The following is a 16,939-nucleotide window of genomic DNA, read 5'->3' as shown; positions in this document are numbered from 1 at the left end:
GGCCCAATACTAGATTCTATTCACTCACTGACACCCTGGTTGCTAATTACAAGTCTGAAATCCATCAAGGTAGTTAACATCTCTAAACATCAAAGCAATAGCGGTTTTAGGCCCTAAGAAAGTGCAGTCCGGAGAAGTATTAATGGAAAATGTGCAAAGGCTGTTATTTAAATTCTATTCAAATCGAATGTGGCTTGCCTATTTATAATCTGACTTATAATTCTGGACAACCAAGCTACGTTGGGCTGTGTTCCTCGGCTGCCACAAATCATCGTCACAGGCTGAAAGCTCAACTGCTTCGTGCTCTTTATTTTTTTATGCCTATGCCAACGTTGCCGATGTAGTAAAGCTGTCACCACGCCGCCAGAAGGGCGGCCTCCTCTGGCGCGAGCAGCCTAAGAGGCTTCCGGCTGCCGCGGCGTGAGCTCCGATTTGATCAGACGCCACTCAGGAAAGGGATTTAGATCGTGGCCATTTTTCAACTAAGTGCGTCTGCCGCATTTAATAGCAAAGCAAAAGCCACATTTTCTAATCTCCAGTTAGACGTCCAAGAGGAAGAAAAGTGGCGCTTGCTGGCCGAGGGAGCAGCGTGTCTGCAATTACAGCCACGTCTCGCCTCCTGATCTTTTCCTCAGTGTGGGATTGTCTTTTTGTTTTTTGCCTGGTCTGAGCTGGCCCCACAGAAAGAACAGACCAGACGAGCTTACTGAGGTAAAAAGTAGGGGCGGCGGTGAGGTCTAGAGGGTCTACTCAGAACGAGGCAGAAACACCAGCGAAAAGCGCCGTATGCCCAAGCTAACTCAGGCCTAACAAAACACCCACCCCACTCTGCCGCCTCTCCGGCCAAGGCTGTCGCTACGGGCCAGAGGGCGGAGCCGCCACATCTTCGCGCGAGACCAGCCACGCGACTTCCCAGAAGGCCGCAGGCAACATCTTAATAGCAGCCAGGAAGCCGGACCAGAGCGGAAGGGTGGGCGGGGCTTGCCCGCATATTTAGTGGCAGCCGAGACCACGCCCAGATCGGAAGTGACGGAGACGAGCTAGCGCGTCGAAGGTAGCTCTATGGTTTTCCTCGCGTTCTTGAGTCGGGAAATGGCCGCTGTGTGGTTGCAACGGAGATAAATCCCCGGAACCGCGATTCGGCGTGTCAGGTAGGCCTCGCGCTGTATTCAAGTTACTCAAGGGGCAGTGAAGACCGAGGACAGGCCATATTTTTGACTCTTTTGTGGGTGGTGTCGGGTTGGCGGCGAAAGGAGAACCAAGGAGACGTTGCGCCGTTATTTATGCGTTTTTTTGTCAGCTTCCCTCAGGTTTTCGAGGCACTACGGGCCGAAAAGGCCGGGCGGGGGCGGTGAGCATTGCTAACGGCGGGCGCGCGCGTGTTTGCGAACCTGGCTGGAGACCCAGAGCCCGCGCGGCCTCCCGTGCGCGTGCGCATATCTTCCTCTTCCACCCTTCCCCCATTTCTTCAGCCCGTACCTCTGCGCGCGCCCAACTGAACGCTCCGCGCACGCGCGCTCGTTCATTTTTCTCTCTCCCCCGCCTACCGCGCCGACGGCCGCTGGAGGTGCAACTTGTGTCCGCCTCTCATTGGCTGGGACTGCCACCTTTCTTCGTGGCCTGTGGGGTTTTGAGAAAATAACTGTGACCCGCAGCAAAGTGCGTTGAGTAGGTCTACCCCTTTTCGCGTGGTCTTTAAAACTGCTCTCCGGCTTCAGACCACCCGTCAGTTAATGCCTCATTTTTGTGATGCTGCTAGGTTTTGAGGCTCTGTTCTGCCCGTCACTGCTGACCCTGGTTCTCTGGAGTTAATTTCGGTACCCCCGGCAACCTGCTGTTTTGAAGCGAGCGCGCGCTGTTGACTCGTGCTGGTTGCCTAGTTACGGTTCCCTAGCGAGAGGATTGGGTCTTAGCTTGTGGTTCTGAGCGTGGCCCTGCCCCATCCGGCTGAAAGTGCGGTTCTTCATGAGTACTAGCGAAGCCGAGTCTTTTCAAGTGATTCAGCCCATTTAGTCGTGTCAGAAATGTTGCAGCCACGATTGGTAGACAGCTGGTGTGAGAAATGGGTGGGAGTGGCGAATTGGACTTTGCCTTCATTTTAAATTCATGAGTTGGCTTGATTCGGTTTTAAGATTTATTTCTTCAGAATCAAGCTGAAGTACCAGCAGCTACTTTGCTACCTCAGACTTTTTAAAAAAGCATTTTAGAATTGGAAAAAAATTAAGACTGAAGTTGAAAGCAAGTGTGGTTAACACTGATGAAAAAGATGAGCTACTTCAGACTTGTACCTCGTTGCAACAGCCTCTGTTAAATTTTTTGGTATTACAAAGCAAAACAAAATTTCTTGTTCCTTTTGTGAATTCTCATGTCAGTTTGACTCTAGTTGGAATGGTTAGGATACTGTTCAGGCAGTAAATAACCTTTACGTAGGAAAAACTGCTACAAGGTTTTTGTATTTTTGTTTGATCATGACCAATTCACGATAGGTAATTTGATGGGAGGGAAAAAGTGGCCCCTCGGCGGGAGTTTGAGGCTGCTGTGAGCTATGCTCGTCCCACTGCCCTCCCCCGGGGGCAACAGAGCGAGACCTTGTCACTTAAAAAAAGGTAGCTCATGGTAAACAACCTTGGAGCATCTTCTCTTAGTGATTTCATACTTCAACCAGTACATTGTGGTGAATACTGAAATATCTTCTTTAATTCAGGTAATTAAAATGGTGGCAAAGGAAACTGTTTAGCCAGAGCCCTTCTTGACTTTGAGGAACAATGGTAGTATAAGACTTGGTGACAGACATGTAAAAAGTACTACTCACTGGTAGGCTCAGGTCTGGTTGATTGATTTTTGAGACGGAATGCCCCTCTATCGCCTAGGCAGGAGTGCAGTGGCCCAATCTCAGCTCACTGCAACCTCCGTCTCCTAGTCCAAGCGATTCTTCTGCCTCAGCCTCCCGAGTAGCTGGGACTACAGGCGTCCACCACCACACCGGGCTAATTTTTGTATTTTTGGTAGAGACGGGGTTTCACAATATTGGCCTCGAACTCCTGACCTCAGGTGATCCACTCGCCTGGCCCACCCAAAGTGTTGGGATTACAGGGGTGAGCCCCTGCGCCTGGCCTCGGTTGAATTTATTAAACAACTTTTATGGGCAGCAAGCTGTACGGGGTTAACTATGTGATGAGAAGACTTAGAAATGGAGAAAGTTTTATCAGTTCTACATAGGACTTGGTTTGGGAGTTTCTGGAAACTACGTTGGAAATCAGTAGTTGCACACTAGCTGAATTCAGCTGTGTAATTTACAGTGATTTGTTATTTACCAAATAAGTAGAAGAGGGAATTAAGAAGCTAAAATCTCTGGGTACTTGTTGGATATGAATTTGTTAATTGTTTACACTCAGGTAATAAGTGTTACCTCAGTCATAGCATTTAGTATTTTATCTGACTGTCCCTAAGGCTGAAAACCAACGAATATACTAACACGAAGATAATACTAGATTATATTTGTGTAATATTTTAGAGTTTCCAAACACTTTAATTTTATTTATTTGTTTTTTTGAGACAGAGACTCGCTCTGTAGCCCAGGCTGGAGTGCAGTGGCGCCATCTCGGCTCACTGCAACCTCCCACTTCCCTGGTTCAAGTGATTCTCGTGTCTCAGCCTCCCAAGTAGCTGGGACTACAGGCGCCGGCCTGCCGCCATGTCCCGCCGCCATGTCCCGCTAATTTTTTTTTTTTTTCTTGAGACACAGTCTTGCTCTGTCGCCAAGGCTGTTGTGCAGTGGCGTAATCTTGCCTGACTGCAACCTCTGCCTCCCAAGTTCAACTGATTCTCGTGCCTCAGCCTCCCCAGTAGCTGGGATTACATGGGATTACAGGTGCACACCACAAAGGCCGGCTAGTTTTTCTTTTTCTATTTTTGAGATGGAGTCTTGCTCTGTCACCCAGGCTGGAGTGCAGTGGCATGATCATGGCTCACTGCAACCTCCACCTCATGGGTTTAAGCGATTCTCCTGCCTCAGCCTCCAGAGTAACTGGGATTACAGGCGCCCGCCACCACGCTCGTCTAATTTTTGTATTTTTAGTAGAGACGGGGTTTTGCCATGTTGGCCAGGCTGGTCTCGAACTCCTAACCTCGGGTGATCCGCCCGCTTCGGCCTCCCAAGGTGTTGGGATTACAGGTGTAAGCCACCGAACCCAGCCCAGACATGTTATTAAGCATGTCTGGAAAGACTTCTAAATGATGCTGAGTAATGCTGTATCAAAAATATTAGGTAACCATACATGCAAGAATCATTTTAAGTAAACGTGGTTAGCTTACAGAAAGGCTGCCTAAACAAGGTTTACCAATAATGATGGCTAATGCTAGATTGTATACCACGGGCCAAACATTAAGCTGTTTACATGCCTTACTTAGTTCATTTAACCCTGTACTTGTAAGGAAGTACCATTAGTAGCCTTTAAAAAAACAACAACAAAAAACACCTACAGAATTTGAAGCTGACAGATTAAGGTAACTTGTTCAGTGTTGGGCAGCTAGTTAATGGCTGGCCAGGAATTGAATCTAGTCTACTGGAATAATAGTCATGGGCTATATTTTTAGGATTTGAAAAGATGGAAATAACATTACTTTGTTTACAACAATCTGGGGACCAAACTCCTTGAGCCTGCTGAAATGAAGACTGGGATCAAGTATGCTTGAAATAGTAATCTTAAAGAATTCATTTTGGGTGGTTTGTCTTGGATATTTTGTTGAACCCAGTTACTTTGATCTTTTTTTTTTTTTTCTTTTTTTGAGACAGCCTCGCTGTTGCCCAGCCTGGAGTGCAGTGGTGCAATCTTGGCTCACTGCAACCTCCGCCTCCTGGGTCAAGTGATTCTCCTGCCTCAGCCTCTGGAGTACCTGGGACTATAGGTGTGCACCACCACGCCTGGCTAATTTTTGTATTTTTAGTAGAGATGGGGTTTCACCATGTTGGCCAGGCTGGTCTCGAACTCCTAACCTCAGGATCTGCTCACCTCGGCCTCCCAAAGAGTTGGGATTACAGGCGTGAGCCACCATGCCTGGCCTGGTATAATTGTTTTCTAGCTGGTTTCTGATCACTTATGTTCTAGCTGGTCATTATGTATTATTTCATGAAAGATAGGCTCTGTTTAGATATTTAAGAACGTTATTTTTAAAAATAAAACCTGTTTTATTTTATCCTGTGTTCCTCATTGGTTGGTGTATCAATTGGCTAAAGATACATATGGCAATTTATTCCTTATCTCTATACAAGTGGGAATCTATTAACAAATGATCTTGGTTGTAATAAAGGGAAGATTAATTTGGCATTTTCAATTCTGTATTTGGGTTTTGGAAACATCAGGCACCTTTCAGGGTATTGAAGAGAGAGCACTGGAGTTGGAGTCAGGAGATTTCAGTCAAATTTTGGATTAATTTACACTCCGACTGTGGGCACGAAAAATGGCAAACACATCTTTTGTTTTCTCCCCCAAACTTGTCCTTCTCCCAGTTGCTTGAATCTGAAACCTAGAATTTAAGGGCACTAGTGATTTTTCATTTTTCCTCACTCTCTGCACTTCACACCCCTAACAATCCATTAACAAGTCATTTTGACAAACCACATCTTGGATTTGCCTCTTTTTTTCCGTTAGCAGCCATCTTAAAATGTAAATCAGATGAGTGACTCACCCAAGCAAACCCTGCAAGGGTTTCTCAGCCGAGTAAAATCCTGACCTCTTTTGATGATCTACTAGATGCTATTTCATCTGGTCCGTTCCTCCTCCTCCTGCCGTATTTCATACCGTCAACTCCTTGATCACGTTGTCTCAACCTTCTTATTGGTCTTTCTGTCCTGAATTTGCTAAGTTTGTGTCCTCTGCCTAGTATGCACTTCCTTCTGTGGATCTTTGCAGTGTTCCCTGTCTTTAGGCCCAAATATTACCTCCTTAAAGAGGGCCCAAGGATCCGCCTAAGTAAGTAGCCCCCCTGCCCACCTCCTCTGCGTGTCGACTTCTACTTTTTCCCCCCCTCCAATGTGGCCCTTGCCACTATTTGATTTTTTTCTTGTTTTCTGTCTTCCCCCCTCTGAAAGCTTCAAGAGAGTAGGGAACTTAATCTTACTTAAAATTCTGTATTCCCAACATTAGAATAGTAGTGCCTGGCATGTAAGGCACTTATTTCAAGTTATTTGGAAAGTTTAGAGTTCTCTGTATTTGAAAGATGGGATTAATATGTAGCTGATGAGATTATCAGGATCAAATATGAGATTATTTTATTTAAGTCACCTAGCACAGTTCTTGGCACATGGTTGGTATTTAGATGTTTAGTTTACTATGATTTGTTGCTGATAACTGTTCTCGATTTGGTATTTGGAAGGCAGGGACCACTTACATAGACATATTTCCTATAGTAATTAGCATTGTGCTTTGTATATAGACTTTCATTTTTTAAAAATTAGTTGAACTAATCAGTCTTTGATACTGACTTATTTATTGTGTGTCACATTTTGTGTATTATTTGAGTTATTGGTGTGGATACTTGAATATATTTATAGATTGTGAACAGGAATGTATATCCACTGGTCTAACAGCCTATGTTCCCTGTTCTGTCAGTTTTTTATATCTAGTGTTTATTTTCTTTGAACTTCAAAATACCATGACGGAGTAAAGAGATCTGGCAGTTGAGTCTTTGGATATATATATATAGAAATTAGCCTTTTGGAATTGTTTAGGGAAGTGTTAGCTAAAATGAGCCTTGTACCACTTCTAGGAGTGAATCAGTAGTAATGACTTTCCAGGTCAGAATACAGTTTTATAACAGTACTCCAGTTTAGAAGATTGCCATTTTTTTCTCTGGCCACTTGGGGTTTTGATATTTTAAAAACTAAACTTATATGTCCTTTAGAAATCCTTTGTTTTTGTAACCAATCTTGCTTGGCTTTTTGACTTTGCTACTTTTTTAGTGTTTTCCTTAATAAGTTCCGATTCCTCCTTCCTAGGCTGAACCTCAAATCTCTCCCCAGTTGGAGGGCCATGGATATTTTAGGAGACCCTATTCTTGATTCACCAGTTTAATGTTACCATTTCTTCTTTGTATTTCCAGTCTCGTTTTATTTTTAAAATTGGATCTTGGTAAGAGTTACAGATTTCCATTTAAACTTGTTCATGAATTCTTTAAGTGCTGACATATATTAATCTTGTATTCCTTAGTTTCTGTTCCCCTGGTGCTTTTGACTATCCTTTGCACATACTTGATGTGAATATACATAAAGCTAAACTTTTCAGTATTAGTAACTTGAATATTTTGTGCAAAGTTTATTTACAGAGTAATGATAAGTTATTTTAGGAAGAATGTTGACTTTCAGTAGATAAAAGTTTCATTGCTGACTGTTCTTTTATTTGAATGTAGATGTATCAAGATGCTTTTAGGCACAGAATTTAAAGTTACTATGATGGCTGTTAACGTGGATTTTAAAATCAGTTTCACATGAAACTAAATTGTGTGAAAGGAAGTACCAAAAGAGAATAAGTAGCAGAGCATTAAACTTATATTTTAGATGTTACAAAGTAGAGCATTATGAAAATTAACTACAGATTACCTTTTTTTTTTTTTTTTTTGAGGTGGGGTCTTGCTATGTTGCCAAGGCTAGAGTGCGGTAGCTAGTCACAGGTGTGATCACAGTGCAATTGCAGCGTGAAACTCCTGGGCTCAAGTGATCCTTCTGCCTCAGCGTCCCAAGTAGCTGGGACTACAGGCTTGTGCTACCTTGCCCCGCTACCAAGATGGCATTATGTTAGCTACTTTGGAATTTTCTGATGGAACGACAACATATCATATGATTTTTAAAGCTCAAATTGCTAAAATTAGAATTCAAGTAGTTAAAATTAAAAAGATGTTGTCAGTTTCATGAAACGCTGCTGCATTGTGGTTTACAAAAAAGTTGAGTTTTAAGCTTTTACGGTTAAAAGTTTCCTATTTCCTGAATTAGTTTTTCCTTCCCTGAAATTGTAAGTACGTTTATTAGAGTTTATTGCAGTGCCCATTATATGCATTGTAAATAATGGTTATTTAATTTAACATAAATCAAAATAATGTTTTTTTTTGTCTTTGCTAGGAATTTGAATTTAGAGTTTAATTTCTCAGAGCATTCTCTCCAGGAAGAATTTTTACAGTATCTCAAAGACTTCACTTGACTTCTTGATCCTGCATAAACCCAAGGTAAAAGAGCATTCATTTTTCTAGTTTTCACTTTTGACTTTTTTGAGGAAATGTCACTACTGAATTGATGATTCAGATGGAGTGATTAAAAATGATGTGGTCCGAAGCTTTGTTTTTTGTTTATTTTGGTGGCTTGTATGAAGTAAGTCAAATGTTAAGTTAGTTTTAGGAAAAAGGTTCTTTTTCTGTCTCCTTCCAGGTTGTGCTCCTGCTTTTTCTATTTCTATAAGCACATCTCCTAAAAGACTCAGGACATACAAGATAGAAAGACTGCTACTTAACCCATTTCCCTAATGTAAACGAGGAGATTCATAACTTGTTTCTCTCTACTGTAGTGTTTAGGTAATTCAAATTGATTGCTAATGTGTTAGATGTATTAAGTGAATTAAGTTTATCAACTCATTAAGTCCGCTACAAGTCTGTGAAGTAGGTACTGTTATTTTCTTCGTTTTACAGTTGAGGAACAGGCTCAGAGAGCTTAGGAATTTGAATTCATGTAGTTTAAATACAGAGACCATGTTCTTAGCTTTTTTCCTAAGTATTTCTGCAGTAGAGCAGAAGATATCAATCCATTTCTTTTGGACGGCTAACTATTTGATAGGCATGCTTTCTTTCCATTAGTTTTTGAAGTTTCAGGTGTAGCTTAAAGCAAAACGCAAACCTTTACAAATAAACATGCTGCTTTAAAAAATATCCAGGTTCTGGGGAATGCATTCATTTGATAGTTATTTATTAAATACCTGTTGTGCTCATGTGCCACAAGTCCAACTACATCCTGGTGGCTGAAAAAGCCTACAGAATTCCTGAATCCCTTAACAGAAATTACCATCCAAAAAGCCTCAAGAGCCAAGAACAGAGGTTCTGGAGATACAGCACAACACAGCATCTCTAGCTCTTAGTAAAATAGTGTTTTATTTACTGATTAATACAATGAAAAAGAATGTTGTCTTATTGCTGGACTGGATCTCCAAAATCATTTGCAGCTCTGGTTTCTTCTTACAGTGTGTCTGATTATCTCAGAGTGGGATAAAAATAAATATCTTGAAGTAAATTCAATCACAATGAATGTAAATTACATATTTATATTCTTTTAAAAAGTTTGGGAGGGACAGAATTTTGAAATCAAATGCAAAAGAATGTCACAGTTCCCGGTGGCCGAGATTCCTTCCTTTACAGGCTGTAAATGTGGTTTTTGCCGATTGCGTTATGTTGTCAAAACTACAGTTGCTAAACCAAATTTGTGTTCTACAAGGTATCAGATCTCCTTATGTTAATGCTAAATTTGTTTCTTATGTGTTGTAGAATTCTTATTCTGCCTTTTTGAACCCTGAACCTATGTTTTATTTCTGTCTTTATGTATTTCTTGCTCACTTGGGATTGAGAAGAAGAGTGAGAGAAGACAAAGGTGGTAGTCTATTAGAGGATAGTTATGTTTTATTTTGAAATAAGCATTTATCTCAAACATCTTGAATTTGTTATTTATATTGCTTGATGAGGAACTATCCAAGTATTACCATTACCTCTTCTATAACTGAACTCATCTTAGTACTTCCAAATACTATTTTATTATACCGAACAAAGTCTAGGTAGGTAAAATAAGTGCCTTCAAAAATACTTGGTTGTAGGAGATACTATTTAAGTATTATGGGAATTGCAAGCTGTTAGAAATTTAGTAAGTTGATTTTTATTGAAATGAATACTTTTTGAGTAAGTGTAAATTTGGAAATAGTTCTATGCAGCAAAAACAAGCTTGAGAGGCTGATATATAATCTCATTAATCATTGAAAAGTTGAAAATGTGACATTTGGGATATGCATGCAGTGATTTGCTATATATGTATATTTTTTCAATTGGTAGATCTTATAAATCAATTAGTTCTGACAGTTAACTGATTTCTGTACCCAATGAGGTCTAATTATAGCATTGGATACCATGTAGTGTTTAGAAAAGTTAAACTACTGGTTCCCAAGTTTTTTTTCTTGTAATTCTAATAAATCTTTCTTGAAGTAATCCTTCCAATTCTTTGTCTTTTATTTTTAAATCTTAACAGAAAGCTTCAGGGTGAACTAGGCATTGTCACATAAGTCCACTTTATTCTGGAGTCATGGAGTACTGAGAGCAGAGCCATGGCTCCAGGTGTTCAGAAACTTAGTGTCCTGTATTGTTCTAGGATACTATCTAGTACCACTCCAGACTGGATTGTGTATATGGAATGGTCAGCTCAGTCTCATTTTCAAGGCCATAAAGCACTATGATAACAGTCTGGTAGGTTTATTTTTTGTTGGTATTGTGACACTTTATTTCAGTTGCCTTGTCTGTAGTACTTTTATTATTTATCTTTCTTACAGGAGAGGTAGGCATTTGTATTGGGTGTGGAATAACACATAACATGCTGCTGCAGTCTCATTGCTTTTTTTGGCTTCTGCAGCTGCTGCCTTTTTGGATTGAGGCACATAAGTGGGGCAGTCCATAAAAATCTTCAGTTGTGTCTTTACAGTACCTGTCATGTAGGTGAAAACAGTTTTAGTCAGGGATAATTGGCTTGTCTTCTGAATACTGATTTGAAAAGGATGGTGAATAATAAATAGCCTTTGAGAAACTTTTGTAAAAATCATATTTTATCTGAAAATAAGTAATAATGTAAAATTTTAAAAATCATATTGTAATTTTAACCCTTTTTTGCCCTATCATTTGATTAGGAGAAAAGAAATGGGTCGCTCCAATTCTAGATCACATTCTTCAAGGTCAAAGTCTAGATCACAGTCTAGTTCTCGATCAAGATCAAGATCTCATTCTAGAAAGAAGCGATACAGGTGATTTAATGTGCTTTAAATTTTTTAAATAATTATATCAGTTAATATTTGTTGAATGCGTATCATAAACACAGTGCTAAACCCCAAAATGTATTTTATTCTCAAAGAACCCTGTGAAATGGATCTATTATCCTTATTGTAAGCGAGAAATTGAGAATGTCCAGGTAACAAGCTCTAGTAAATGGCAGAGCTTGGCTTGAAGTCCAGTTAGTCTGACTCCAGGTCTCAAATTTTACTGTATAATATATGGTAGGTTTCTTTGTATTTGTCCACAATGTTGAGAGATGAATTGGGTAATGCAAGAATTTGACAGTAAACAATCTCTGCATATTGTTTTATAGTTTCTCATTTCTGACTGTGAATCTTTGAATTCTAACAAAATAATTTTTTTTTTGTTAAAAAGTTAACAACTCTGGTTATTTTTGTTAAAATAGTAATACATACTTAGCATAGAAAACAGAAACCAGAAGTTGAAAATACAAATGACCATAATACCATTAAGAATTAATAGTAGTTGATGATTATTCTTTTTCCCCTGCCAGGCTTAACTTTATATTATGTATGTATTTAATTAATAGTATCTCACTGATAGTTTTTTGTAATCTTTTCCGCCATTTAACTATATACTATGCCATACCATTAAATATTCTTTTATAACATCAGTTTAAGTGCTTGCCTAGATGTACTACAATTTGCTAATATTTCCTAATGTGTGAGATATATATATATAACACACGCACGTGTGTGTGTGTGTTTTATGCCTTCGTTTGTAAGGTCTTTAAGGTATTCTCTCAGTATTTACCTTAGGCTTTTTGATTGGAGACCATAAACTTTTGTACAGATGAGTTTTTTTAAAAAGTCTATTTTTACCTTTACCGTTTATTTGCATGTTATATTCAACCAGAGTATTTAGAGTGGTAGGATGGAATACTTTATTTTTCTTGCATTGATATTTATTTCATTTTTAGTTCTAGGTCTCGTTCCAGAACATATTCAAGGTCTCGTAGTAGAGATCGTATGTATTCTAGAGATTATCGTCGCGATTACAGAAATAATAGAGGAATGAGACGACCTTATGGGTACAGAGGAAGGGGTAGAGGGTATTATCAAGGAGGAGGTGGTAGATATCATCGAGGTGGTTATAGACCTGTCTGGAATAGAAGGCACTCTAGGAGTCCTAGACGAGGTCGTTCACGTTCCAGGAGTCCAAAAAGAAGATCCGTTTCTTCTCAAAGATCCAGAAGCAGATCTCGCCGGTCATATAGATCTTCTAGGTCTCCAAGATCATCCTCTTCTCGTTCTTCATCCCCATATAGCAAATCTCCTGTTTCTAAAAGACGAGGGTCTCAGGAAAAACAAACCAAAAAAGCTGAAGGGGAACCCCAAGAAGAGAGTCCGTTGAAAAGTAAATCACAGGAGGAACCGAAAGATACATTTGAACATGACCCATCTGAGTCTATCGATGAATTTAATAAGTCATCAGCCACATCCGGTGATATTTGGCCTGGCCTTTCAGCTTATGATAATAGTCCTAGATCACCCCATAGTCCTTCACCTATTGCTACACCACCTAGTCAGAGTTCATCTTGCTCTGATGCTCCCATGCTCAGTACAGTTCACTCTGCAAAAAATACTCCTTCTCAGCATTCACATTCCATTCAGCATAGTCCTGAAAGGTCTGGGTCTGGTTCTGTTGGAAATGGATCTAGTCGATACAGTCCTTCTCAGAATAGTCCAATTCATCACATCCCTTCACGAAGAAGTCCTGCAAAGACAATCGCACCACAGAATGCTCCAAGAGATGAGTCTAGGGGCCGTTCCTCATTTTATCCTGATGGTGGAGATCAGGAAACTGCAAAGACTGGGAAGTTCTTAAAAAGGTAAAAACTAAAGTACAGAATCTAGATTATAATATTGTTTTTGTTCTTTGAATTCTGTTTGGAATTATAAACGTAAAATTGTGATATGTATTTAACTAGCGGTTTTTACTCTTCCTTCATTTTAAGATAATTCCAAATTGTTTTTACTCTTATCTGGTGAACTTTGGAAGCTAAGTGTTTTAATAAAAATTAATTTATCCAGCTACTCAGGAGGCTGAGGCGGGAGGATTCTTGAGCCCAGGAGTTCAAGGCTGTGGTGAGCTATGATTGCGCCTACTGCACTCCAGCCTGGGTGACAGAGCAAGACCCTGTCTCTTTAAAAAGAATAAAAAACACTAATTTCTATTCCTCCTCTTAATTTTACCATTTTCGGTCCAGAATTAAAAATACAGATGAGGAGAAGTTGAGTAGCTTAGAGCATAACTAAATGATACATGTTGCTAATAACCGTAAACCTTTTAGAAATTAAGTTTATTAAAGCATTGAAGGCTTATTTTGTTCTTTTCACTATTAGAATGTGAGCTACATAGATAATGCAGCTATATTGCATGTTCTTAGGTGGCATAAACAGTCTGGCTGTCAATATTTAATGATTTCAGCCTGACTATACAAAAGGTAATGGTATTTCTCACTGACTAATGACATTTGAAACAGATACATTATTTAAATTCTGATTTCAAGTGTTGCTGAAAGTTGCTAACAATGAAAATTGGTTGCTTCATGTATTGTGATTTGACTTAAAAGTGAGAAAATAGAGGAAACATGCTATTTGTGGAATAGCACTGCACAATCTAGAATTTATTATTGAACTGATCACTAGTTTCTATGAAATAGTGCCAGAAATCATTATTTTTCGAGAGCAAGTATATATGAACTGTTTGTGATTCTCATAAAGTATTAAATTACTGTAGTGGTATTTAAATCCATTTGTGTGAACTCTTGTTTATATTAATAGATAAGTAATTGAAACAGTCTGAAATTTTGGGGATAATTATCAATAGAATTCTAACAATGCGTATTATCTATTAGTGGTTCTTAGCTTCAAAAATTAAATTTAGGCAATCTCTAGAAGTTCGTGTTAGTGCAGAATTGCGGATTGTGACTAAATAGGACAGGTTTTTGTGGTTGGCTTTGCGTTTTAAACTTCAGAAGTCAATTGTAAATTTATTTTAAAAGTTAGTACATAAGTTCTATATGGATGCTTTCAATGATTTTTAAAAGTGGAATCTGAAAAAGCACTTTTCAATAGGGTTATTTTCTCTCTTGCTGGTCCTGAGGGATTGGGCAACACATTTAAATATGGAAGCGATCTACAGTGAATGCAATCCAGAGTTACTATCCTCTTCTTTGCTTATTCGCAGGTTCACAGATGAAGAGTCTAGAGTATTCCTGCTTGATAGGGGTAATACCAGGGATAAAGAGGCTTCAAAAGAGAAAGGATCAGAGAAAGGGAGGGCAGAGGGAGAATGGGAAGATCAGGAAGCTCTAGATTACTTCAGTGATAAAGAGTCTGGAAAACAAAAGTTTAATGATTCAGAAGGGGATGACACAGAGGAGACAGAGGATTATAGACAGTTCAGGAAGTCAGTCCTCGCAGATCAGGGTAAAAGTTTTGCTACTGCATCTCACCGGAATACTGAGGAGGAAGGACTCAAGTACAAGTCCAAAGTTTCACTGAAAGGCAATAGAGAAAGTGATGGATTTAGAGAAGAAAAAAATTATAAACTTAAAGAGACTGGATATGTAGTGGAAAGGCCTAGCACTACAAAAGATAAGCACAAAGAAGAAGACAAAAATTCTGAAAGAATAACAGTAAAGAAAGAAACTCAGTCACCTGAGCAGGTAAAGTCTGAAAAGCTCAAAGACCTCTTTGATTACAGTCCCCCTCTACACAAGAATCTGGATGCACGAGAAAAGTCTACCTTCAGAGAGGAAAGCCCACTTAGGATCAAAATGATAGCGAGTGATTCTCACCGTCCTGAAGTCAAACTCAAAATGGCACCTGTTCCTCTTGATGATTCTAACAGGTAATTCCATATTGATGCCCAGTAAATAATCTGTGGGTAGTCAGTATTCCAGTTAATTATCTTAAACTTTCTGAACATACCATTTTTATATTTAAACCAATGGTATATTTTGTGTGTGTGTGTGTGTGTTATCAATATGTTCCAGACCTGCTTCCTTGACTAAAGACAGGCTGCTTGCTAGTACACTTGTCCATTCTGTCAAGAAGGAGCAAGAATTCCGATCCATCTTTGACCACATTAAGTTGCCACAGGCCAGCAAAAGCACTTCAGAGTCATTTATTCAACACATTGTGTCCTTGGTTCATCATGTTAAAGGTATGCTTAGAATGTTTAGTATTGTGAATTAAATTTCTCTTGCATGCAAATAAAAAAATGTGTAATTATGCTTAATAATTCATGTACCCCAGGGCTAGCAAATATACATCAATATTATTAAAACTTGGAAAAGTAGTTTCATAGAAGGGAGTCCCCTAGTCTTGCTAGCATTGAAACTTAAGAAGATAGTTAATAAAAAGTAATTGAAATGCTGGAGAAACCATACGCTAAAAATCTGTATCATGGTAGAACATGATGTAGATTTGTTGAATGCTAAAAGTGTTTTTTAAGTATGTCGTTGTAATGTACTTGAAGTGCAGAAGGCTTACAGATAGTCTTTCATTGCATGCCTATGGCTTGTGATAATCTTGGCATAGATTTATAACAAAGTCAGACAGTATTGTTATTAAATATTACTAAGAATTTCTTTTCAACTTTTAAAGAAATCTGAAGTGGTGGAAAACACTTTTGCTCTTAATTTTTTATACATAAAAATCTTAAAATGATAAAACAAGAAAATTTATCAGGATTTTTAAAGGAAAAAAGTTCAAGGAATTTAGAAGTATGATATATAAATACTGATTACATGAATAGTGACTAATTAGGATAATGATGACACTTCTTTAGGTCCTAAAGATAAGGTTGTTTATTTCAACTAAAGTAATGATTTTTTTTTTTTAAAGTTTTACCAGTATGTAATTATAGTTGCAAAGTTACTAATAATTTTCAAAGATTTTCAGGTATGTCTTTTGGGCAGTTAGGTTAAGTTTTGTTTTTGTTGTTTTGTTTTTGTTTTTAAAAAGCAACTTACTATGAGACATGTTCTTTCTCAGGAACTTCGAAGACTGTTGGCCTTTAAAATTAATCTCCTCCCCGCTTTTAAAAAATCTGTCATTTGATGTGAGAACAGCTCACTGTAATAGATGAAACTTGCCTCTAGCAGTTCTTTATGCAGTTGATATATCAGAACAGTGAATAGTTAAATGAATTTCTTTTGGGCTGTAATTATTTAAACACGGTAACAAGACAGTTTTGCTATTTGGCTCTAAGTAGGTTTGTGAACCAGTTTATGACCATATTACTGTGGTACATAAAATATGAAACATTCATTTTTTTAAATTTTTTAATCTTTTTTGGCCTATCTCCACATTTTACAGTTTAGTACTGAATTTTGAGATCAGGTTTTGATAAATTTTTTCCTTTTTCTTTTTTCTTTTTTTTTTTTTAAAGAACTGTAGTGATGTTTCATAATTGGTATTGTGCAACCGATCTGAACAGCTCTTACTTTATACAGAGCTGAAAATGCCCAGTGATGTTTTCTTTTTCATTGTAACTAGGTCCTGGAATATGTTTTGAAATGGCAAAATCCATGTTTCAAAGTAAAATAGCTGTTGAAAGATACAGGCAAAGTTGAATCTTCTGTCTTCCTGGCAAAAATGGCATAAAAACTGAGTTGCTAGCTCAAATTCCTGGGTTTCATGGAATTATGATTGAGGCACTACCCTTGTAGTGGCCGTTTCAAGTTTTAATGATTGGTTATGAGACATGTGCTGGATATTGGGCGGTAAGTTGACACAGATGTATGTTGACCTGTTAAGCAGATAGCTTGCTTCATAATGTGACATTTCATAGCTCATGACTTTATACGTCTATTTTACATTTACAGCATATCTTGAACTGGTTTTAA

General features: G+C 38.7%; 1 protein-coding gene across 13 annotated transcripts in view; it reads left to right on the top strand.

Annotated features, from left to right (window-relative positions):
* Positions 1-211: 211 nt before the first annotated feature.
* The window catches only part of BCLAF1 (BCL2 associated transcription factor 1), a 31,951-nt gene continuing 15,223 nt past the window's right edge, over positions 212-16,939 (top strand). For 4 of the 13 annotated variants that reach the window (XR_008654445.2, XM_063631609.1, XM_063631593.1 and 1 more), the window contains exons 1-6: positions 246-1,151; positions 8,114-8,217; positions 10,917-11,030; positions 11,999-12,910; positions 14,272-14,937; positions 15,083-15,252. Coding sequence is in view for 11 of the 13 variants with exons in the window: in XM_063631609.1 (XP_063487679.1) it covers positions 10,927-11,030; positions 11,999-12,910; positions 14,272-14,937; positions 15,083-15,252 (1,852 nt within the window). In the remaining 2 variants the exon portion in view is untranslated. Of the gene's footprint in view, positions 1,152-8,113; positions 8,218-10,916; positions 11,031-11,998; positions 12,911-14,271; positions 14,938-15,082; positions 15,253-16,939 lie in introns of all 13 variants that reach the window. The other 9 variants (XR_010118926.1, XM_055264888.2, XM_055264932.2 and 6 more) reach the window with 6 other exon arrangements.

The sequence above is a fragment of the Symphalangus syndactylus genome, chromosome 2 (genome assembly GCF_028878055.3).
Source record: "Symphalangus syndactylus isolate Jambi chromosome 2, NHGRI_mSymSyn1-v2.1_pri, whole genome shotgun sequence".
In the NCBI taxonomy this organism is placed as follows: domain Eukaryota; kingdom Metazoa; phylum Chordata; class Mammalia; order Primates; family Hylobatidae; genus Symphalangus; species Symphalangus syndactylus.
The sequence above is the reverse complement of the archived record's forward strand: the minus strand, read 5'-3'. Positions and strand labels throughout refer to the sequence as shown.